General features: G+C 37.2%; 3 protein-coding genes across 10 annotated transcripts in view; 1 reads left to right on the top strand and 2 right to left on the bottom strand.

Annotated features, from left to right (window-relative positions):
* LOC100748435 (zinc finger protein 14-like) overlaps positions 1–885 on the bottom strand; it is an 80,923-nt gene extending 80,038 nt beyond the window's left edge. Inside the window, exon 1 of the mRNA XM_033319176.1 lies at positions 854–885. The gene's annotated coding sequence lies outside the window, so the exon portion shown is untranslated. The remainder of the gene's footprint in view (positions 1–853) is intronic.
* The window catches only part of LOC100741805 (organic cation transporter protein), a 26,313-nt gene extending 21,634 nt beyond the window's left edge, over positions 1–4,679 (top strand). For 5 of the 6 annotated variants that reach the window (XM_033319086.1, XM_033319088.1, XM_012382320.3 and 2 more), the window contains one exon: positions 1,276–4,679. In XM_033319086.1, the coding sequence (XP_033174977.1) occupies positions 1,880–3,592 (1,713 nt within the window). In that variant the 5' untranslated portion in view covers positions 1,276–1,879 and the 3' untranslated portion in view covers positions 3,593–4,679. Of the gene's footprint in view, positions 1–540; positions 601–1,275 lie in introns of those variants that run through there. The other variant, XM_024365184.2, reaches the window with a different exon arrangement.
* Positions 4,680–10,320: 5,641 nt separating this feature from the next.
* Positions 10,321–16,386, bottom strand: part of LOC100741925 (V-type proton ATPase 116 kDa subunit a) — a 53,142-nt gene continuing 47,076 nt past the window's right edge. For all 3 annotated transcript variants that reach the window (XM_012381194.2, XM_012381214.2, XM_012381190.2), the window contains exons 10-14: positions 15,941–16,361; positions 13,827–13,954; positions 13,487–13,716; positions 12,553–12,941; positions 10,321–12,010 (exon numbers count right to left, since the gene is read on the bottom strand). In XM_012381194.2, coding sequence (XP_012236617.1) covers positions 11,914–12,010; positions 12,553–12,941; positions 13,487–13,716; positions 13,827–13,954; positions 15,941–16,361 — 1,265 coding nt within the window. In that variant the 3' untranslated portion in view covers positions 10,321–11,913. The remainder of the gene's footprint in view (positions 12,011–12,552; positions 12,942–13,486; positions 13,717–13,826; positions 13,955–15,940; positions 16,362–16,386) is intronic.

Genomic DNA, 16,386 nt, shown 5'->3' on the forward strand with positions numbered 1-16,386 from the left:
GTACCGTCAAAAAAAAAAAAAAAAAAAAAGAAAAGAGATAAAGACAACCGTGGATTCACTGTGGAGAAAGTATTTCATCGAAATCTTCGTTATCTTTATCTTTGTATTCTATATGTAATACGCACAGCACAGATGAACGTTAGTTAATAAATTGCAAATAGAGTACACGCTCTGTGTATTATCGTACACGTAGATCTGAAAGAGTGCAAAAAGGTCAGAAGCACGATAGAAAGCAAGGCCATGGGAATTCAGAAATAGCCAACAAGGCAATACGGGATACCGTGACGCGCCAGTACCTTTAGCTCCAACAATTTACGCGTCGAAGTTTATTTAAGGGATAAAGCTATCGTCGAATGATATTATTTCGAAACTGGTAAGATAATCGATCTCGCGACTCGTAGCTTGTAGCCGCAGAAATCCACGATATCCATACGGTATACGTGGTATAACAGCGATAAGGCATTGAGCATACGAACTATCAAGACTATAACTTTCAGTCTGATACAGCACGTGCTGCGAGAGGTTTTACGATATACGTATTTTCCCGTGTTGCGTTTCGCTCGAGAATAAAAATACGAAAAATTGTATACATGTATGCAAGTACGTACGTAACTATGTATATTATTCGGACATAACTTTTTTAAGATCGGCGACTTGCATTCTTTTCGACCAGTTTCTTTAGTTAGTTGTTGCGAAGGAAACAGTAAAGTTCACTTTCTCTATCGCTTTCTTTTTTATTCGAGCCTGTAATGAAAATTTAATCGAAACGATACAGTTTCGCAGATTTATGTTGATTATTACACACGCGATGCTAATTTTAACGATACGAAGTAAAAAAAAAAAGGAAACTTCACAAGTGAACAATACTATTCGTGTTAGTAGGTACCGCGTTAACTTTCTAACGTATCTCTATATGAAAGTTACATATTTTATCTGCATATTAGATTATATTTCGATTATTGTCTCAGTAAAAGACAAATCTCCCTTTAAATCTGTAATTTTCTAGAAGGATTATACAGCGAAATCTGATTCTAAAAGTGTACGTTCGAACGTGTAGTTGTCAAACCTTCAAACTTATGCCTATTTATGTGGCATTTATTTTCAGAATACTCGCTCCGTCATCGATCGGTTATCGATAATTTAATTATATCTAATTAGAACTAATTATCGATTTTCTAAAACGATTATGAAATCATACTACGTATTACTCGCATGTAACGGCGCGTTTCAAACGTAATAATTACGCATACGAATTTATTTCGCATTTATTTTCAGAGCAATCTGTGGCAGATGTTGTTACGACGTAAAATTCACGGAATCGACATCAGGTGAAGCGCGTAAGGAGGAAAATAGGTGGTAACGGTGCCAAGAGAGTCCTGAATTTTGCAAAAAACCAGTGCAACGCATTCTCCGGATGCGACGAATCCGTTCAGCGGCTGTTCACGCTGGTAATTCTAGTCGGTTATCCAGTTCTCCGTGGGCATTAGAACAGTGCAGTTCATACGCAGTCCACGCTGTTACGTTGCTTTTCGCTCTGTACTGAATTCGTCCCGTCTCGTTTCAACTAACTAACCAGTCGGCGGCCGAGTGAAATATTTTCCAAACGGAAGAAAGGGTTTGCAAAAAGGAACATTGCGAGAATATCGAAATAGCGAAAGAGAAAAACAGCGAAATTTAGCGAAATTAGATCGTTAAACGATATGTTGATCACGCCTTAGCAATGAATTGGAAATGCTGAAGGGGCAGATACTTAAAAGCTGATGGACATTGGGAAAGAAATAAAATCAAGGCGATTTTAACGCGAATCGCGGTTAGACAGAGAGGTCGGCTAACGAGAAGACGATTGGAGAAACAAGTTTGCCAAGACGAAAGACGAAAGATGGCGAGCGTAGATAAAAATCTCGAGGAGCTGATGATGCATCTTGGCGAATTTGGTAAATACCAATGCTGGCAATTCTGCTTGCACATTCTCGGCGCATTGACAGCCGGTCTGCATATGCTCACCTTACTCACAGTCGCTGCAGTGCCACCGCATACGTGTAACGTTCCTCGGTCCACGTTTCCGACAGAATCGTTCAATTTCACATCTTCAACATGGAACTCCTCTATCGCGTTCGACGACGTTCCCCGAGCGGTGGACGCGTGCCACTATTTGGACGCGAACAACGTTACGAAGGAGTGCGATTCGTGGACCTATGACACGGAGTACTTCCAATCGTCGCGCGGAATGGAATGGAATTTCGTTTGCTCGCAGCGATGGATGGGCGCAGCAGCGCAGTCTTGCTACATGTTCGGCGTGTTTATCGGAGCCGTAACGCTGGGCAGTTTGGCCGACAAGTACGGCAGAAAGATAATATTCTACGTGTCTGCTGTTGCCCAACTTGTTTTCGGAGTGTCCGTAGCTTTGGTGAACAAATACTACCTTTTCCTCATCCTTAGATTTCTGTACGGTATCTTCGGTTCGGCTGGCGCTTATATAACAGGATTCGTCCTGACGATGGAACTGGTCGGAGCAACAAAGAGGACCGTTTGCGGAATAATGTTTCAACTGGCGTTCGCCGTTGGGTTCATGTTAGTAGCCGTTTGGGGTGCCGTGATCAAGGACAGAACGTGGCTGCAAATCGTCTACGGGCTTCACAGCGTGCTTCTTATCGGCCACTGGTGGCTCATGGACGAATCTCCACGTTGGCTGTGGGCCCAAGGTCGCGTCAGCGAAGCGCTGACTATCATACGAAAAGGTCTGAAGATGAATGGCAACAACGTAGATATAGATACGGGGAAATTGATCAGCGAAGGGAAGATACGGCAGATGGATCAAGAGGAACAAGGTTCTTACGGAGCCTTGGATCTCTTCAAGACTCCGAATCTCCGGAAGAAAACGTTGAACGTATGTCTGAATTGGTTCGCCAATTCCATCGTCTATTATGGGCTGTCATTGAATGCAGGAAATCTCGTTGGAAATCCATTTCTGATGCTGTTCCTCAGCGGTTTGGTGGAATTACCTTCGTACCTGCTAATGTGCTTCCTAATGGACCGTACTGGAAGAAGATGCCTGGTCAGTACGTTCATGTTGATCGGCGGCGTGTGCTGTATAATCGCCTCCAGCATCCCGACTGGTACTGATACAGCTGCCACCATAATCGTGACCATCGTCCTGTTCGGCAAAGCTTGCATAGCTGGATCGTTCGCGGTTATTTACAACTACACGGCCGAACTGTTCCCTACGGTAGTAAGAAATACCGCCTTGGGAATAGGCTCTATGTGCGCTCGTTTCAGCGGAGCTCTCACACCGTTGATAATGCTGTTGGACTCTCTGAATCCCAAAGTGCCTGCGGTACTCTTCGGTTTCGTCGCCCTGGTATCTGGTTTCTTATCGTTGTATCTGCCGGAAACTGTGAATCAACCGATGCCTGAAACGATCGAAGACGGTGAGAATTTTGGCAAACACGACACCTGTTTCGCTATGTATTTGCGCTCGGGCAGAAAAACCAGCGCCGCTTACGAAGCTACACAACTTACGCAACTCACCGTCGACACAGACGAGAAGGAGAAGCTGAATGAAGGAGGAAGCCCCAAGGAAAATTCCCACTAGAGAGCATCCGCTGCCGTTCTTTTTTATTCTTATAAAAATCTTCAAAAACATTCCTACTATCGTCGATTTGTTTCTCGATTGACCGTTTTACGCTTAACTTGACTGGACTATGAGCAGGTAAAACTCGAGCGAGAGTACATATCGCGATTGAATTATTTTCCTAATTCTATACGATTCTAATCGCTAAATATGGAAGAAAGTTTTACCGGTAAATCTTCAACTTGTCGCGACCATCGTAAAATAATCCTTATTAAGCCATTGATCCATTAAATATCGATATACGTACGTGTATTTGCGTGCTACATTGGTTCACCACAGTATTCGTAGCAATCGAAGTTTACTAATTTTCGATAAACTCGTATACGTGCAGAGTACGGCCTAGTAACATGTACAAGCGAGCACGAGGTGATTCATTATGAAAGAATAAGAACGAAATATAGAATAAAATTTGTTCATTGAAGGCTTAGTTTTCGAGAAAATTGAGTTTGGAAATTTACCAAGTATACTTGAACATGACTAATTACCGACTGGTATGAGTAACCGATCGATAAGATGTTATCGATAGAAGCGAAAGTAAGTAGAAGATATAAAATAAAACTTGTCTGTTCAAGGTTATATTTTCAAAAGAACAAAGTTCGAACATGTTTAGTTAAGAATCGATCTAGTACTTACACGCGTACGATAATTTCTCAAATTTATTTTCTCGGAAACAAAGCGCCTCGAGGAAATATTTCATTCTGCATTTTCCACTTATTTTCAAGCGTAAAATGACCTGCTGTCGATTATTTGACCCTGCCTAGTCCGGAATTAGCCACATTAAAATATGCTTGATAAATTTTAAAACTCGATTTTCTTGTAAATCTAGCCTTAAATGAAAAAATTTTATTCCATATTGTGTTCTTATTTTTTCATAAGGAATCACTTCGTATCCGCTCGTACGTATTATTCGGCTGCACCCTGTACGTTTCAACCGACTATATACGTATCGTGTAATTTTAGTCTATTAGAAACTTTCACAAGTAGTTACTCTCTGCCTTGAATATCCTATACATTTTTCCGAAATAAACTTTCATTTATTTATTTATAATTATCGAATCTTTCTTTCCATCTTGCAGCTTTCCACGCGATAAATTCTCCGTTTAAAGTTGAACATTTTTAGCGCACTTGACGGATTATTTTGACGCCATATTGGCTTTTAGCCGTCATTCGATTGGTTGCGCGGACGAACGCGGAACCGAAGTTGCTGCAAATTGGTTTGACTGGCGTAATCATAGAGATATACGTATATACATATACACAGATATAGTTGTGTGTGTTCGTGTGTGTGTGATGACATTTATTTACAAGCAACGATGTCACTCATTGCTCGAATCGTGGCTAGAAGCCAATATGGCGTCAAAGTAACCGGTTAAATACGCTAAAAATGCTCGATTTTATACAAGTACGAACGCGTAACTTTTGAACCAGTAGGTGCTGCATTTTAAAACTCGTTTCTTAGGTCGGGACACATCGAAAACTACAAGTTAAGTCTTTTTAAGTTAAACCTTTTTACCTATTACATATATGTATATGCGTATACGTCCATATATGCATCTCGAACATTTTGCTTCCTTTAAATTTCCCATGAACGAATAGAAGTCGACGAATCGTCCGATTATGGCCACCTGTTTACGGTAACTGTGCAGTTTACGATCAAATGCGGTTATGTTTGCCAGCATTAATGTCGATCATTCAAGAAACCTTGGATAGTGATTTTTCTTTTTATATTCGATCCTTCTTTACAGACGCATCGATCGATGCAGCAGGTTGGTAACACTAACCTTACCAGGCCCATTTCATATGACCGGTTTCAAAATCTAATTTAAAATCGTAGATTCATTGTTATTTCTTTCATTCGTCTAACTCTATGTGAATTCTTATATTAACAAAAATTGAGAAATCGATTAATCGGATAATATAAGGATAATAAATTTAAGTGAACGAAGGAAATAATGATGAGATTAAATTTCGAAACCGGTCGTTTGACCGGACCTCGTAAGATTAGTGTTAAACATTCGGTCGAGATTGTAAATAGAGTTTCTCAGAATTTTTATTCGTTTTAACAAATTTTAATTTTAGAAAATTGGCTCGTTTAGAAAATTTTAATACGTACATTGTACAAATTGTATCGTATAATAATTCTACGGCATTTTCATCTAGTGCATATCGACAAGTTCCTTTCTGTTCTGTTCAAACTGTGTGATGTCTTTCTCCGAGTTATAGAAAATATACAATCGAGACCTTTACGTTCTACACTTTACGCGATATGTATTTGTCGTCGCCAAGGAGTCCTGATTTTCCACCAATTATGTCCAGAGACATAATATTGCAACGCTATATTATAGCCTATAGTCTATATATTATAGTCTATAGTCTATAGTCTGTAGACCATCGGTATACCAACAAATAATTTTCCCTATACGATTAATTTCTGTATTCTAAACTATACGCGTTCTAACCTTAAAGCATGAACATTTTTTTCGAAACTTCTGTCTTTTAATTTCCAGCCCGCCTCTAAATCTATTTAAAATAATCTATTTAATCAGTTAGCTGTTTTTGACGAGTATACTCGTCATGAAGAAATGGCAATCGTTTGTGTTACGACGAGTATACTTGTCATGCATAAAAGGTACTTACAATATGCTGTTTAAATTACAATTTAGTAATCGCAGTAAATTGCGGTAATGAAATTAAAAAATAAAACATTCATATCATTATAAGTTAATTCTATGTTACAACAGGCACACACACTCCGTGTTTGACGAGTATACTCGTTATCGCTTACTTTTTCCCCACACATTTTAAGTGCTACACACATTTTAAAGAGATCGTAACAGCTAACCGGTTAAAATATTTACGATACTTTATAGAAATATGCTTTTTATAAAATTTATAACTTATGTAAAAAATATATTTATACATTAGAAGAATATCGTGAAAACTTACATGTACGTATATAGATATTAGGGTAGGCGCACAGAGATGGAAAGCAAGGTGCTGTGGAAGGTGCGCGGCCCTGATTGGCTCTTTTTCGCAGACTCAACGCTTACGTCGTAAATTTAAGCACGCGTATTGGCCGCAAGCGTTTCATATACAAACAAAAGAATGTAACATCCCGTGACAGAGTGAGCAGTGTTTCGCTTGCCGCTGTGTTATCTCGTCACGTTTCTTTCCATCTCTAGCTACATCTCCATCTTTGCGTTATCTAAAAATCTGCATATATACATACGTACATACTTATGTAAGTGCAACCGTCTCTCAATTTACGCAGAGCATTCGTTTTAAGCGATCGAAAATCGCGTAAATAAAGTTTATTTCGTAAATAGTTACGAAAGAAGAAATATGTACTCATATGACTACTAGCGCAACGTAATGAGCTTTCATTCTTGTTTTACACAGCACTGACGCGTTTCAACATCGCCGAATAAGTTACTGTATGTATTATACTTGTTGTTTTTAAGACTTGTGGGAAAATATATTCTCCAGCCGCTTGAATTAACACACCGAGGGCGTTACTCTCTGACAAGCAGTCAGTTTGAATTGCCGCGTATTTTTGCCGCGTATTTTAAAAAGATTCAAAACATCGCCCGGAAAGTTCGTTTCGATTTCGATTCGATATACATTTATCGATCTATATAGGTGCTATTTTCTTCCACTTTCCATCCTTCCGGAACTTCTCAGGTTTTCCAACGAAAAACTATTCAGCACGATATTTTATTTCCACCAAATTACTTAAAAAATCAATTCACCAGCGTAGTATTTAATTAAAGATCAATGAGCATATTTAAAAATACTTTTAGTAACGTTTTTCTAGCGTGAAACGCTTGAAAACAATTTGCCGGATGGATACTGGTGCTAAAGAAAATGTATTATTTTATTAAATTGTTTAAAAATCGGAACGAACTTTCCGGGCGATCAATATTACATCCAACATATCGATAACGGTTTCATATTATTTAAACATGTAACCTACAAACATAACATTCACAACATTTCGTTCATAGTGTCCATTGCTTTTTTTTTTTACTATTTTGTTTAACAATAGTTAACATTTTTTATAAGATATCGCATTAAGTGCGTAAGGCGCGAACGTGTTAAAAACTACCGCGTAAATCGCGTAAGTTATACTTTACCGCGTGAAAAAAATGGCGCGTAAATCGAGAGACGCGTGTATTTACGTGCAACCTACGTGGATTAGGGTGCGAAGCGTGCGCGGTAAACCTACTGCAAAGAACTGCATATCAGCGCCTTCGTAAGTTTCTTCCATATTTGTTGTTTGAAAGTAAACGCGAAAGTAAACGTAAACGTTTAACATGTATATTAAAAATATTATACACCTAGGTATTTGTTGCGCATCCGTTAACAAATTTGAACTGGCAAGACTGAACGTTTCAAGGACCTTCTCATCAAATCAGTGGCTTTTATCGATTTTACGAATTTTCAGCTATTCGTCGAATCGAAATACATACGTAGTACGTATAAAGTAGACGACAATCTTTGAAATTTAGCTTTAAACATCGGAAAGTATACGCAGTAATAGAATTTTTTAAACGTCCAAGATTTGTATATTTTGCATAGTTAAAACGATTATATCTACGTCGAGAACGTGTAAAGAACAAAATACAAACACCGAATATCACGTTTCAATTTTTAATGTTGCATTTAACGGCACGTTCCTTTTCCACATATCAATTTGTAAGAAAAAGTAAAGAGATTTAATTGGAAAGGAGAAAAACATGATAATTAGGGGCTACAATTTCGTTGTTTGCATTTTGTCTGATTTCCATGTTACCGTCTATACAACTAAACAAAAGAATTTTAACACGACTTAATCGAAGATTTTATATCTCTTGCTAATAATTCGTAAGTCGAGTAAATGTTCTGCAAACCAAACGTGTTCATTGGTGAGGCATGCGATACTCCGATATCTTCGGTATTTGAATATTTGAATACATAGCACTAAAATCAAATATGAAAGCTTTGGTAACACGAGATTGATCGACGACAAGGCACTACATTTTTAAACCAAACAACGTACTAAATTTAATGTAAAAAAAGTCGAAAGCTCTACGTATTCTTCCTACAATCTTCTTATATCTATCTATTATCTTTTTTTCGATACAAAAACGTTACCGTCTTACTTTTTTATGTAACAAATAACTAAACTGTCGCGCATCTGAGATTCTCGCGCGATTTACTACCAAAACCGAGTGTATATGACGTGCTAATGTAATAAAAAATAACTCGTAAGAACTTGTTTAAATAACTCGAGTTAATAAAATACGAAGACGAGAGTATTTTTAATACGCGACGGTTTACGCACAAAATTTACCTATTTTCTCCTGAAATTGTTAAAAGCGTTCTTTAACTGGAACGTTAGTATTCGTCGCTTCTATCGATTACAAAGGCTCGAGATATCAATTTCTTTTCGGAATTTTCGAAATAAAGGAACGCCCGAAATATTAAACACGCAATACGAATGTATTCAATACGTAATCTCAACTTTCTGTATTTCCTTTTGTTAGCAGAATCGTCGTGTAGAGTTTCAAGTTAACAGCGAAAGGTTCGATTGGTTTTATCGAAACAAGTTGCTAGAAAGCAGTGTTATATAGTTTGACGAAATAATAATAATTTTGGAAGTAACAATCAGCAGGAGTGACATCTCTTTGAATATTTTTCTTAACGTCTATCGAAAGCGCGTCTAAATTCGAACTGAAGTTGCTGAAAAGTCCTTACACTGACAAGCAAATGACAATGATACCCGTCGTTACAAACATCGAATTTTTGAATTTCTTGAATTAAAATTCCTACGATTTAAGTGTGTGCCACTGCAGTGGTAAATATACGTGTCTACGAAAGTTGCTATTTCTTTCTTCGGGAAAATTCAATTAATCGATCGCTAGACCGCAGATACTTTCGCAATTTGATATGTCTGTGATGATAATCGAAGAACTAGAGTTAATTGTAAGTAATAATAATAAAATGCTAGTTTTGTAAAAAGAAATCGTTTAATCGGTCCAAATCCAAGCGTTTGGCGTCAAGTATAGGTCAATCATCGTACGATGCTGCAACTGGGAATTTTTACATCGATGAAAAATACGTTTTCTAAATTGTACGCCTAACTATCTATGATGGTGAAAGCTGCGTTGATTTATTTATTATTTAAATTTAAATGCTCGATGCCTAGGCGGTGTTGCACACGGGGCAGCTATCTTATAGAAAGAAAAAAATATAGGAAGAATAGTTATTATCCTGAAACAAGATCGAGATATAAAAACCTGCAGGACTACGATAGAATGAAACTATTTACAGACGACTATCTCGATTATATAGGGAAAAAGTGAAAAATTGAAGAACCTATGAATATCGTGTGTAGAAATTACAAAATAGATATCGACAGCGAACACATAGATGAATATTATTATTAATAGTATTATGAATATTATTATGACGAGTAATCGACTGTTTAATTATTTGTCATCTCTGCGAAAAGTAATAGTAAGCTTGCATCTTCTGACAAACTTACATCGCCAGTTTTCAGACAAAATTTCCATATATTTCGACACGCGTAATACATTCGTGAAAAGTGGCTACACGCGAGCTACGATAAACAAATACGAGTGGCATTTGCTTTGCGCGCAGGAAAATAAAAGAGAATGCGCAGAAACGAAATGAATGTAAGATCGTAATATTGGTAAAATATATATATTTGCATCGCTTTTTTCTTCTTTTTCCACGTTATATTGGATACATTGGATATTAATACCTACAATATATTGGATGTATCTCTAACGATCGGCATTTCTTATTAGTTGCAGGGTCAATACTTCTCGCAATCACTCTCAACAATTTGTACTCTAGTAACATAGAATGTACATTCCCGCCATCCTTCTCAGATTTCAACTTTTCTCTCCGCTTATATATACTCCTAGCATAATAATATTATGCGAATATAGATAGTATGCTGGATATTGTATTACGTTACGCGATATTTTTACCGTTTCGTCATATTTTGACAATGAACAATGGAATGAACGAGACGTGTACCGATTTACCGATCAACGATATGCTTAGTTGATCCAAGACGAATTTCTCTTCCGAATTACCTTGACGTAGAATTTCGACAAATTACTCTCTTTATCTCGTCTACGATTTTCTTCGACTACCTTCTGTCGCGTTAGTAAGAAAATAGAAAAAATATTTTTAATAGGAAAACTTGACTCGATATTTCTCTTTTTTAAAAATACTGGGACTGATTGATAGATTCGTGAATAAGGTCGATCGATAAACTTTCGCCACCGTATATATCCTATTTAGTAGAATGCTGTAAAAATTATTTAAAGAACGTCGCGGTACCTACTACGTACAAGTACAGGTATTTTCAATTTTTCACGAAGGATACATATTTACGAAGAAATAAGACAAATAAATTATTTCTTAATTATACAAGTATAGATGGATCGTATACGAAACGTAACAGCTAATACTTAACGTGCTGTGATCTAACAAAAACACGAATGAAATTACATGTTACTCGAACTGAGAAATCTGTTTCATCCAACGACCGCCTTCAGTTTCTAGCGACGAATTTACGTGTTCGATGTTATTAGACTGTTTAGAGAATTTACGAAGAGAAAGCACGATATAGATATTCCTTTTTTTAGCGGAATTTTCAAAAAAATTCCGTCAATTTAATTCGATTAATTTTTGCGTTTTATTAATCGGTATCTACCGATCCATTGAAATTCTTCCGTTATCTCTTCGGCTTTCGTTCTATCAGAATTTACAGCATAATTTATCGTATTATTGAAATACGTTTCTCGAAATTGATTTTCCAACGTACACCGAGTACCTACATGGTACATATATACTATATGCGTATTATATACTATATATTTAGGTACATACGTACGTTCGATACACGATGCAAGCTTCCAAACAGAATCGGAAAATGGTAAATGACGTTAGACATGTCGCAATACTGTTGTCCAATTCGTTTACGATTAAATAGGAAACGATACGGGCTATCTATTTTGGATTAAACGTTGTTCCTACGACGATTGATGTATCATTTAAATCGCGATCAATCGGTTAATCTGAGAATGCTCTCAAACATACTGATAGAAATTTCCTAAAACAGACACATCTTTCCGCTGTATTTCATTCGATACTGCTGAACTGGTTATATACATAAAATAAAAACAAGTCTTTCCGTTTAACACGATGGATATGTATGTCTAATTATAATTGTTATTGCCGAGGATCACAGCAGTGGTCCGATATTAGTCTTCGGATTCTTCCGCATCTAAGATAGTTTTGAAACAGAATGGCTGAAAGGGATAACCCTGGCCATCGTAGAATTTGCTCATAAACTCTACCCTGAAAAAAGAAAATTATCACTATTATTATTATTATTGATATTATCGTGCTGCATACATACATGGTACATTCGTAAAAGATTTCTACCGTAAGTGCACGAATGATTGAGAAAATATATTATATCTGTTCGAGACATTTACGTTGCTCAAAAGAATGAGAAAGGAAGATGCAAGTGGCGATACTCGTGGAAAACAGCTAGCTGGTTAAAATCATTACTCAGCTAGCAGAGTTGCAGTTGCCTGACCCCCGTTCCTCTGTCTCCTACTACCAATTAGTTTCTATTCCGATTAATTCAAGCAATAGTTATTCGAAACGACTAAAATGGATGAAAAGACAAAGGACGAGTCGCGTTTCAAGGTTAGTGAGATGACGATACAGATATTGCTTTTCATCGTTATTTTTTCGTCTTTCTGTACATTCTACTACTATGACTCGCGTATCGTTGTTAGACAGTGATCGACTAAAAAACCGGAATACTTGGGAACGTTAATTAACGGCTATCGGTTCGTTATTTTCTGGTTTCTTGGTTGCTTTCTACGTACCAATGAAGCCGAAGGGTATGAAGGAAAGCCGATAACCCTTCCATCATCACAAGGATGGCGACGGTGAATGTGGCCCATACAGCGAATGTCAAAAACAATATAACGCTTTTTACATAGTTATTCTCGGTAGCACCCAAACCTTCGCTTAACACCATTTTCCATAAGACTTCGGAAAGTTGTCCATGGGCCAACGACAAAGCCCATAAACGTAGATAAGAGGCAGTGTGAGATATCGTTGAGAGAACATATTCTATAGTATGAATAACCTGGTGTATCATCACTTCACCGAATGTTTCCGTTTCGTGAGCATCGGTGGCTTGACTAATAGTCGCATTATTTTGTAAACCTTCGGTTTGCAATTCGATGTCTTGAGATGGAGTTCCATTGCTCTGAAATTGAAAAGCGATCGCAGGTGAAAACTTTATATAAAACGAGTGAAAATTGTAGAGTCTTGAAGACACCATTTATTTATCTTTGTCATTACTTTTTTACCGAATTATTTATAAGAAAAGTACACGTATGTGTATGTATATGTATGAGCACAAGCATACGGATGTATGCACAAGGTTGAAAAATATTGGCAGCTTTTATACAAAGCGATTTCGATATAGTACTTTATAAATATCCATTTAATCCAGCAGCTAATGTAAAAACGGTTAACCAAGTCGCCTATTACGCTGTAATTCGATTATGCGTTCTTTCTCCTTAACCAGTCAACTGCGTTTGACGAGTATACACGTCGAACGAAAGCTAGCAGCCTTTGACGAGTATACTCGTCGTCGCTTGTATTTATTTGCGCACTCAATGACTCAGCCCCGTGACAGATTTCTAAAACTAAATTCCGCGGTTAACTGGTTAATTTGTCGATCCAGTTTCTGAGTCGATACACGATCATTGTAATGGAGATAATAGTACGAGAATTATATTTGCTCACCAAGATTCTCTCTTCTCGTCTCTTCTTCTGGAATAAGAAGAGAAGAGGCTTGCCAAGAAGCATTACAGGCACACATAGCAGAGCGAGTATCACGCAAACCTTCTGAAGAATAGACTGACCCGGGAACATGAACTCCGAACAACCAAGCGGCACGGTAGCGTGACCCTGCAGTATCATATTAATAAACGTAATCAAAACCGATGGTGCGCACGAAGGACTGTATCTATGATCTGTAAAAAAAAAAAAAAAAGAAGATACATAGCAGGATCTGATTAATTTCACCATTGAATGGAAAATCAGATAGCAACGATAACAAGTATGATATGATATAATACGTTACCTGTTGCAGCAGGATTATACAAAACCCATTTAACGAACATCAAAACTACCAGATAGAAAAATAATAAAACAAGGAAAAGTAACTGTGGCAAGAATTCTAGGAATAAGCTCGAGTATCTCTTGAAATGCCTGTTGGGGAAACGTAGAAACACATGTAATTAATAAGGTAATTCGTGAACGTGAAAACTACTATTACTAGTTACCATAGCGTATAACGTACAAAAATACTGTAAAATTTCGTTTCTATGTAAAATTTATTACACAGGCTGATTCGTTCATCTTGCATTGCTTAACATACGTAGATAGGATTATTGTTAATCGGAGATGGCCGATTTCAATGGCCTTGAAATACAAAACGATCGTCAATCTCGATATCCGGGATAATCTTTTCCTACGTATGCATACCGCTTAGCTATAGTTTCTTCTAAGTAGATATTTAATTTCTGACAAAACGCCTGTTCGTGTCACGTTTGTGTCGGATTTGGATTTGGTTGGCCGTAGCCCGGGAGAAGGGCAGGCCAATGGCAGATGACTGTCACGATGCTGCGCAGCGTCGCGACGCCGGGCAGACCGCGATGGGGGTGTGCCGTGATACTTGTTACTATAGTCCCAAGTCCTACATCTCACAGCGGGGTAGCGTCGATACGATACGAGGTACATGCGTACTATTACGAGTTTCTTTTCGGAAATTCACCGACACGACGCGACGCGTTCAGGTTTTAACGAACCGGTAAGAATCCGCCGCTACTTGACATACTTGTCCTACGTTTCTTATACTTTATGATACTTTCGAACCAGTTACCGAAGAACCAGTTCAGTGCGTTCAACGCGTATACACGGACCAATCTAAATGCATCTCGATGCGGTTGACGTATATACTCGTCGTGTATAAAATCAAGCTGCAAATAAACAATTACCATTTACTATAAAGACTCAAAATTTTAGTAAAAAGTAATATAAACGATACTTATTGGTAATGTTTCCTTTATACTTCCAGCAAACCTGTTATGTATTTTATAAAAAAAAAGTTTGATTATTTGATTATGCTCTTTGGCGCGTATATCCAATGAAATTTCAAAATGTTTCCTATAACTCGCATAATATGTTTGTGATCACCGTATGTTAAGCGATTTTAATCCAAGATAATCGAAACACCCTATGTCTATATATAATATACCTATAAATACAGATTAAGGAACAATATCTAGCACGTATGGACCACCTCGATTTTCAGCTATGTGTAATATCTACATGGTTTCGTTTCTGTTTTCTCCAAACTCTATTAGAATATTTGACGAATATACTCGTACGTGTAACAAAAAAAAAGACAGAAAATGTTATTTAAACGTGGCTTTTTTTATAGATTCGTTAAAGAAAGATTGACGCTTTTTGTGAAAGTGAAAAACAGAAACCTGTACCTATTTATCGTAGTACACGAATGCGCGTGATTATTGGGGAAGCAATTGGATGAACTAATTAAAATTTCACAACTTATTTTCCTTTGAAATAACACTGGTCCAATTGCTATCCGATTTCGAGATTTCCAGTTCTCCGACTCTTACTTTTATGACTTTTGCTTTTACGAGGTGCATAGCATTTTAACACTTATACATATGTGCACACGTATATACACGTACATGTATATATGCAGCGCGTTTCACATAAAATTCCCTGTTAAAGTTATATTCATTTTCCATTGCCTCTTTTGAACTATTCCGAGACTTTGCATAAGCTGAAAAGCAAAATGATCGTTTCGTATTCCCATCAGTGTGCGAATACATAGCTGCGAATATACGTACGTAGATATTGATTTGAAATAATTTCCGACTATCGTAAATAGAAGCTTCCTTTTCTAAGAGCTACGATAAAATCTTCGAAAGAAATTATTTCCAACTCGAAGTAGCGATCGATCGAATTATTTCTTTTGTTCTTCTCTAACTATCTCTGTGTTCGTTAGATATTTCCGTACTTATAGGTAAATACGCTAAATAAAAGATATGAAGAAGATTCGATTGAACGAAAAAAAAAAAAAGAAAAAAGGAAAGAAAAATAAATAAAAAGCGATGATACGTCGAAATCGAAATCGTAACCGGAACCATCGCTGTATCAACTTACATAATATTAGGGATACTCATGAACACGCCGAAGATCATGTGCACGACACCGAAGATGATCGACAGCTTCATTTTGTACGAATTCAAAAATATTATCTTGTTCTCGGCTAATACCCAAACAGGATCCATACCCAATGGATAAGGCACTTGCGCGTAATTACTGGTAGCTGGATTCAACTCAATCATATCATCTTTCCCCATTGCATCTTCGTACGATATGTGCCAACTAGACCCGAATATGTTAAATGACTTTGAGAACACGTCATTGTAGATGATGCCAGTGTAAATGGAAAACAAACCCATAAGAAGGATAATATAACGTCCGGCGAAAAATATATTCCAAATTTCGGACGCTGACTTTTGCGCCATAAACTTCTTCTCCAACGCGATCATATATACAGCGAACAGGCTCAAAATTAAACCTAAAAAAAGAGAAGAAAAAGGAAA

This window comes from Bombus impatiens, unplaced genomic scaffold, assembly GCF_000188095.3.
Source record: "Bombus impatiens unplaced genomic scaffold, BIMP_2.2 scf_0019, whole genome shotgun sequence".
NCBI lineage: Eukaryota > Metazoa > Arthropoda > Insecta > Hymenoptera > Apidae > Bombus > Bombus impatiens.